We start from the raw sequence: 9,177 nt of genomic DNA, 5'->3' as shown, positions 1-9,177 counted from the left end.
GCGCTTTCACGTCTAAACCACTGAACTAATTTTAATGAAATTTGGTACAGAGATAAAGTTGACCTTGAGAAAGAACATAGGATAGTTTTTATCCCGGACTTTTGAAGAATTCTCTTGGAAACGCGATATAACCAAACTCGTCGCGGGCGAAGCCGCGGACGAAAAGCTAGTAGATATATATTTTTATGTCATCTAATCAAAGGATTGATCACCCACATGTAGGTACCTAATAAGAGAGACAATGACCTAATAAAGTTAATCGAACTTTAATACATTTAGTGGTGTTAACGACCAATTAGGTTGTGACCTTCAAGATGTTTACGTGCACTAAACCACAATTAAATAAATAATACAACATTATGTATCTTCGAGTTGACGTACCTGTGTTTATTGTTTTTAATCATCATAAGGTATAATTTACTTGTACAACGACGTTCAATTTGAAACTGTGTTAACTTAATTCATAAATCCGGCAACCGGTTAATCATATGAATATATGAGTTTACCTTTTTTGTGTTTCATGTGTTTGTTTTAATTGAAGGGCTTTTAACTAAACCAGTTTTTCTTGTTCGCAGGTAAGATGACGTTGCCAGCGCCTCAGACCATCGACGAGTATCAAGACACATCCGTGATGAACACGACAAACGTGACGGGCCACATCGCCAGCTTCGAGGAGCCGTACGCGCTGGACCTGGTCGTGCCGCTCACCGTCACCTACGTCGTCATCTTCGTGGCCGGCATCCTCGGCAACACCAGCACCTGCGTCGTCATAGCGAGGAACCGGTCCATGCACACCGCCACTAACTTCTACCTCTTCAGTCTTGCCATTTCAGACCTCATCTTACTAGTATGTGGGTTACCGTTTGAAGTGCATAAACTATGGAATCCAATAACGTACCCTCTCGGTGAAGCGCACTGCATAGCCATAGGTCTGGCGTCGGAGACGTCAGCCAACGCCACGGTGTTGACAATAACAGCGTTTACAGTGGAGCGGTACATAGCGATATGTCGGCCTTTCATGTCACACACCATGTCAAAGCTGTCTCGGGCTGTGCGGTTTATTATTGCTATATGGGTGTTCGCGCTGTGTACCGCGGTGCCACAAGCGATGCAATTCGGTATAGTGACGTATGACGACAATGGGCAGAACGCGAGCGCTTGTACAGTGAAAGGTGTGGGAGTGCATCAAGTGTTTGTTATATCTAGTTTTGTGTTCTTCGTGGTGCCAATGTCGATGATCACAGTGTTATACGCGTTGATAGGTATTAAGTTGAGGACATCCCGCGTGTTGCATCCAGTGAAGAAGCTCTCGGTGGACAGTAACGAAAGAGCGAGTGGTCAAATGCAATACAGAAACGGCGCGTCACAAAGAAGGGTCATCCGAATGCTAGGTGAGTGTATAATACAATGAAAACAAACTGTAAAAAAATGTAAATTGATTTATTGTTTAAACATTGACGTCAGTTGAATTTAGGTCAAATAGTAGGTATTATTCCCAGTACCTAACAACAAACACGAAGACAGGCTCTCTCAAATTGAAAATGATTAGCAAAAATTTCGTAGACTTAATTATTAGTAGTCCAGATCTTTCGTTATGAATATTGAATAGCAACATTATTATCATACTTTCGTATAATAAAAACATTCTTGTCTGTGAAAGTTTTTCGACTCATAATTACTGGAAAGTTTCATTATTTTCTAGTACCAAAAAGCATAAAATATTCTTCTTACTATCAACTGATTCAATCATAATACGTATCAAATAAAAATGTAGGTCACATGATAAATTAACGAATCGTAAAATGTTAATTAAATCTTCAAATAAATTCCAAAAGGACTTGTAATCCAATACCAGTTTTACATCTATCGCGTTAATATCGACGTCTCGTTATCACCAATTAATGGATCCTCGTATTTTATTTGTATTTACACACACGTCCGCAGACCTTGGACTTCTCCGTCGAGACTTGTGAGTCGTTGCCGCTAACTGTTTGATCGTTGAACCTTGACTTGAAATCTAAATTTATTTTCGTGAGTTTTTGTCGATAGTCGCGAATATTGAATCAAATCTATTTGAAATAAATTATATGAATAGATGTAGTTTAAAGTGAAGCTAGAAGTTGGAGCTGACTGAAAAGATATTATTATTTTGTCATGATTTTTGATACTTTTTTTAGTGTAGACAAGTGCATTAGTTTTTTACATGTAGAGTTTACATTAGTTTCCTGATTCCTGAAAAAAGAACGCATTGAGGAATCCTTGCGTTGCGGGTATTTTCGGAAACAGTCAAAGTCACTTGCACTAAGAATAAGTATTCGTTCATCGCACAAATTTGCCTGCCCTGCGTCCACGGATTTGGATCGCTGTAAACTATTTATTTCTGAGTAGCCAGTAACCATTCATTAGGATAAGTAACAGTCGTTTCTACCATCTAATTTAAATGACATTTCCACAAGAAAAACTCTCGTATTAAAATGACATATCAAAGTTACATTTCTTGAAATGTAATTGCAATACGTTTGAGCGTTTTTATTAAAACTAGTGGCTGCCGAAACGTAATTTGGCTACAGGTTCAGGTTTAATCTTGTATCCAAAAAAAGTTAAAAACTCTACGTTGTCAAAAACCTGTATCTCTCATAGTTTTTTGGTTGAAGAAAAAGTGGCCTCTTATCGGTCTTGTGGCTGCAAGCGTGCCACTCAGTAGATTAATAAATTAGTATCCAAGATTTAGTTAGAATATTTTATGTTTTTATAACAGATTAAGCTTAATAGTTAGGTACCAACCTTTTTTGTGGATTTGTACACACTTTAGATGAATTAAGTGTGTGACATAGGACTTTAGCTACTCTACACGCAAAAGTTTCCGTCGTGGTAATACGAATTAGGTACCTACAATTATGCTAAATGTAATTAGATAAAAGTTTAAATACTCAGCGTCAGACTACAATCCAAAATTAGGCATTCAAATAATTTGCGAACCGAATTATTTTGCTATGGTAAACAAAATTACAAATTCACTTGTTCCATATTATAATGAGATTTTTCGGGTATTGTTATAGCGTAAATATTAAGTATTCGAAGGAATAATTAACAATCCCTATTCTAGTAACCGTAATCGAATAATTAAGAATGTTAATTTATTGGAACTTTGTACTTGTTTTTACGAATTTTCTTCAAAAAGGTCAAGTCATGTTACGAATGTGTTGTACATCGCTAAATAATCTTTTTGTTTGATATATTTCTTCTGTCTGTGGGGTTGCGATATTTATCATATAAACTACCTTCAAGAATAAAATAAATGAGAGACTAACAAAGAAGCTGATTGGTAAGACTAGACGGCAGTCCCTTGAGACGATCGTTGCGTTGAGCTGAGCCATAGATCTGGGCCTCATTATTTGGTATGACGAGGTTAGGACGATTTATTTATTCTTATATACTTGCTTCGGTTTCTTTTTTTTCAAGCTTTTTCTTCCTCTTTTTCATAATGTTAAGTGGATTTTGTGCTTCCTTAACCTAATTTATCAAATCTCCTGAAGCTTTAAGTTAGGTAGGCAGATGTATGGATAAAAGTATCTCGTGTCGCCTTTTTTGGATTGATTTCAATTTTGTTTACTTAACAGTCTTAACAAATTGTTTCGGATTTCGATAGCACGTGCCCTGTGATTATCACTGACTACTGCCGGTACGTGCTGCGGTTTTGTATTGACATAGGATAGTTATAATTATCTATACTTCTATACTAATCTATATATACTAATATATAAAGCTGAAGAGTTTGTTTGTTTGTTTGTTTGAACGCGCTAATCTGTGGAACTAATGGTCCAAATTGAAAAAATATTTTTATGTGTATTTTTGTGTTGAATAGACCATTCATCGAGGAAGGCTTTAGGCTATAAACCATCACGCTGCGACTAATAGAAGCGAAGATACAATGGAAAATGTGAAAAAATCAGGGCAGGTATAAATCATAACTTATATCTTCTACCCACGGGGACGAAGTCGCGGGCAACAGCTAGTGATCTATAAAACCATGACTGGATATTCTTTGAGTGTGTGTTTATTGAAAATGATTGTGAATACGTACCGTTACTCACACACACGAGCTACTCATAAAACTAAACGATATTCTTTTGTTTGTTCAAGAAACAAGATTCATGGTAATCTGTCAGAACAGTTTTTTTTTAATAGAAGTAAGCAATAAAGTCCGTTGTAAGCTTTACGTATCAAATTTGTTTATTTTACGTAGGTTTAAGTGATAATTTGAGATCAAAGAGATAAAATCGTAAGTGAAGTTTATATTAAATAACAAGGAAGTAAATGCTGCTGGAGAATTCCAATATTGATGGATCAAGGAAAAGATTTCATAGTAAATGTAAATAAATTTCAAGGACCATTGCTCTGTTAAAGCATTCGAATTAAAATACGCTTTATTAAACAAGTACTTGTTTAAATAAATACAATGTATTTTATATACAAAAGTGGCGTTAGGTTTATTTTATTATTTCTACAACCTTTGACACTTTTCTTACAAATAATCATTTACTTACTTACATTTTGTCGGTGATTATTTGAAAAATGTTACACGTAGTTAAATCAATTTCTTAAAAAAATTGGTTATCAATTCAACCGCGTATATGCTTTTTTTTTAAATAACATTAATAACATTTCGAGAAAAATCCAAATTCTAAAATGAAATGAAAAAAATGCTATGCAAATAAATAACTAAAAATAATTATGATATAGTACAATCTGTAAACAAAATCAATGATGAAGTAGTATTACGTCGAAATAAGAAAGACGGCAAATCAATCACTGTTCGTTCTCACTGACCGTTATCCAGAAATAAAATATTCTGATTGATTCCTCGAATCATTCGCAGATGTCGAATCAATTGATGCGTTGGCAGCTTTCACAGAGAATTGAACTGAGAAGAAGTGTAAGATGAACTCGAAACAAATTATGTAATCATTATCCAGCTTAGCCATACTATGTTAGGTTCGGCTTTCAGTTCAACCGGGTGCGGCTGCCTATCTGTCCTCTTCTACCCAGTTATCTGGTCAACATGATACCCGTTTGCTGGACTGGGTTGTCAGACTTTATTGCTTCTGACTACTTGTAATGACTATCAAAGATGTGTTAACAGCTGGGAGCAACAATTTAACGTGCTTTCCAAAACACAGAACTCGTTGTGCTATGGATGGTCACCCATCCACGGACCGACCGTATCAAGTTTAGCTTAACCACGAGTTTCTTATAAAGTATCCCCTTTATACTAGTGTGAATTAGCAAAAACAGATGCAAACACTGTGTATACATACTTCATTCTGAAACTAATACGGTTGATGGGATACAGGTACTGACAGCCCATTGACAGACGGACAGACACTTAGTAGCTTACCTTATCCCGTTTGTTTTTGCTTTGCTTTCAATATCCTAAATTAGAATAAAGATACAAACGGGTCTATTCAAAGAAAAACACATTGTCAGCGATTTTCTTTGACATATAATTTATTTACTAATTCACCAAAACTAAATACGTAAATCCTTAAATGTAACCTGTAACAAGTTTTACCTTAATTGTGAAATTACAAAAAATATTTTTATTTAGATTTAACTTGTGGCTGATAACATGACAATAAGGCCTACATTTTTAAAGGTTTCGTACCCAAAGGGCTTATTAAGTCTGTGTCGTAAGTCCGACTCGAACTTGACCGAATTTCTTACACTGAAAATTTTCTGGCTAGTTAATCTCTGTTGAAATTCTGTTAGAAGAACATTACTTTTATCAAGTCACAAAACTTTTAACGTGATAATAAACTAGTCTGGTTTTATGTCACACATTATATCTAACTGATAATGTAGAACAGTAAGAGGAATGGCTCCGACGAATAAGACTTCTTTTCAAAATGGAGAATATTAAGTCATCGTATACCAACTGGGAATAACGTGTTGATTTCTCGGTATTTATAAATCCGTGGTTTATTTATATAGGGGGATATATATTTATTGTATATCCCCAGTAACAGAGAACAATTCCCCAGTATAATTCCCAATTAATTAACAAAACACGTTTCTATTAAACCGATTTATTTTGAGGTTATAACTTCGTTTCTGTGTAAATTACGTTTTATTAGTACCTTATGTTTTTCTTATTAACTCGTGGTGATATTGGTGTGGGAAAGAGGCTTTTCCAACATTAATTTGTCTCTATTAAGCGCTGTAGTGTTTGTTTACGGGGGAATTCATTCTTCTTTCCCTTTGGTGGCATGTTAGTCTTTAGTTATAGAAATACCAGATTCGTATTCTGTGTTCAGAAATGTGACATCGACATGTATGTGCATTTTTTATAATACGAAAAACTACTGAATGTACACATAAAATAGCATCTGTAAAGCAATATTGTGTAAGTGCTATCAAGCTATTATTACTATTTTGTAAGTTTTCTTTGTTTCTCTTTTGATTGTATCGAATGATTAATGTATCTTGTTTATTTATTTATTTATCATTTATGTACACAGACCAATAAAAGAAGCACAAATATAGAAAGACGTGTACAAAGGTATTGCTTGCTTACCTGCGAAAGGATAAATAGGTTGAAAAGTAGACAATAGTGTACAAGCATTGGAAAAACAGAAAGAGGTGAATATGACAAATATAATATCTTCAGTGGCTTTGGTTTCTATTATTAATTTATAATTCTGTATTTTGTTGTTTTACTGACATAAATTAAAATAGAAGAAATACATAATTGTTTATTACATAATTTTGTATTTCAGCTTAAATGTATATCTGACTGGCTTTATTATTACTCATTCAAATATGAATGGTTTTCATTTGCAGAAACTAATTTTGTAAAGTTTCCATGCAAGCGTTTCATTAAATCCGTTATAAAGTAATTCATTATACTTATTTGAAACTCTATTGTATTTTCAATTAAATTGGCTTTAGTAACTTTAACGACAGCTGTTTTCGATTCCTTACCTTAAGAGAGAATCCTACAGTAAAAGGGTATATACTTTTTTATGAGACATTTAAAAAGTCAATCCAGAGATAAAAATATCCATTAAGGAGACCGCGTTAAAATTAGGTTTTTTAAATAACTTGTGACCGTCCTACAACAGGAGGTAGGTTGCTTACAAGCCTCTTCTATAATCAGGGGGAATACACACGACTCTTTTTTTATTTTATTATCTTTATTAACAGTGCTTGTTTACAAATGATGAAATGTTTTATCGAATTACAATTAAAAAACTCCTGGAAGACAGTTATTTATGTCAATGATAATAATAACTTTGAGCGATTCCTCAGAGAAATGCAACTTGTCTGTACGACCTGTATAAGCGACTCTACGAAACTTGTCAATATTCCTACTGTAGGCTAGTCATTACTTGTCTCAAAGCTATAATCCATGTTTCAGTTAGTTCAGCAAGATGGCTTAAGAAAACGGCCCCCTAATGTATTCAAAGGCACCATCTATCACGCCAGCATAAGCGATGCGTGATGTATACAAGTGTCAGACATCGACGATGATTGACACTCGATACGTCAGCCCAAACCGTATAGCTGTTATTGAACATATACAACATATACAATCTCTTAATAGATCGAATTGTAAACAATGTGATTTGTATCGCTAAAATGGGCTTTCTGGGTATCAGAATAGAGTTAATTTTCGTGAAACTATTGTGTCACTGTTGTTTTTAATTTGCGGTCAATAAAAAAGGGGTTTTCTTGTGGTACGTCAAGTTATCAAAGGGAATTTTGGTTTAGCTGTGTTTTAAAATGGTTTAGAAGGTTACATAAAGATATTTTTAGATTTTTTTTGTCTTTTATACATGTCTAAAACACACTTGCATATAATTCTCTTTTAATACTCGTACAAACTGAATCAAAATCTCGCGTTCGGTAGCTATATTGCTGCAAACAGTCAGTCACACGTCAAACTTATAACACTCTTATTTTTGTCGGGGGTTAAAAAGCCTTAAGAAGAGGGGCTACCACCATGTGTTAATCATAAATTATTGTAGTACGCCATTTCTCTTACGCTATTGTAATAAATAATATTACTTAGATAAGTGCTGGTAAGTCAGTAAATATGTTTACTTGTGCACATCATTCAACGTATTTTATGAGTTTCGATACAAACCATACGGAATGCATGTGACTACGCGACAACACCTAATGTACCATCACACTTTAATTATTACCTATACGAATAAATAGTGTAAAGACTTACTGCGTAGTTTTCGTGAAATATTCTCGCACATCAATATTGAAAATGGAAAAATGAAATCTGAACACGGAATATGAACGTCTACTCTACACTTTATGGATTGATCGCGTTTTCTAGATATTTTCAACTTTGTTTGCACTTTGCGCTTGCAGCAAACAATGCAACGAACGAAGAAAAATAGGATTACATTTCCTTATTTTAGAAAACTTTGGAATACTCTTTTCATAGAAATATACAAGCCGACAGAGAGCTGTTACCTTGTAAAAATATAATACGTTTTTAAAACATCATTCGCATTTGAATTTCTGGAATGTCATAGTAACATTTATTTCTTATAAAATAGCAATTTATTTTTAGAACGTATTTAAATAATAAAAATGAACATTTAAACTCAGGTCGCATAATTTTATAGGTGTTATATTTAAACACCTATTTTTTATGCGACCTGTGTACATAAAGTTCGTAATTTGTCGACTTCTGCGTTAAGCCTTCCTATTCTTCCCCCTACTACCACTAGTATTTACCACTCAACCCAAAGGTGAGTCATTTGAGGATTTCCCATCCAAAAAAGACCTTGTTCATATTCAATATCTTCATTGTTTATTTAAAATAAAACATTTTTGATCATAACCCCTTATGACACATTCTTTTAATCAGAATAAGACGCAATATAACATCAAAGTGTCTTCTAAAAATCACTGGCAGCTCACAAAAAAGGCTACATAAGTTTAAAATTAAATAAATCACCAGAGACCGTGTAATAAACAAGTGGTAGAGAGAGTTAAAGCGTTTTATGTCACTATATAATGGTTGTTGCGGGATTTTATAGACTTTATAGTCAAGTCCGCGGCTTGCACTGTGCTCCATTAGGAATTATAATGTCAAGCGGAAAGAACCACTTGAATTAAAGTTGTTTATTTTGTACTAGGTGATGCGCGCGACTT

General features: G+C 34.2%; 1 protein-coding gene across 2 annotated transcripts in view; it reads left to right on the top strand.

Annotated features, from left to right (window-relative positions):
* Positions 1-335: 335 nt before the first annotated feature.
* The window catches only part of LOC113497478 (pyrokinin-1 receptor-like), a 40,805-nt gene continuing 31,963 nt past the window's right edge, over positions 336-9,177 (top strand). For both annotated transcript variants that reach the window (XM_026877041.1, XM_026877042.1), the window contains exon 1: positions 336-1,391. In XM_026877041.1, coding sequence (XP_026732842.1) covers positions 581-1,391 — 811 coding nt within the window. In that variant the 5' untranslated portion in view covers positions 336-580. The remainder of the gene's footprint in view (positions 1,392-9,177) is intronic.

The sequence above is a fragment of the Trichoplusia ni genome, chromosome 9 (genome assembly GCF_003590095.1).
Source record: "Trichoplusia ni isolate ovarian cell line Hi5 chromosome 9, tn1, whole genome shotgun sequence".
Lineage (NCBI taxonomy): Eukaryota > Metazoa > Arthropoda > Insecta > Lepidoptera > Noctuidae > Trichoplusia > Trichoplusia ni.
This window is presented reverse-complemented; position numbering and strand designations above follow the sequence as displayed.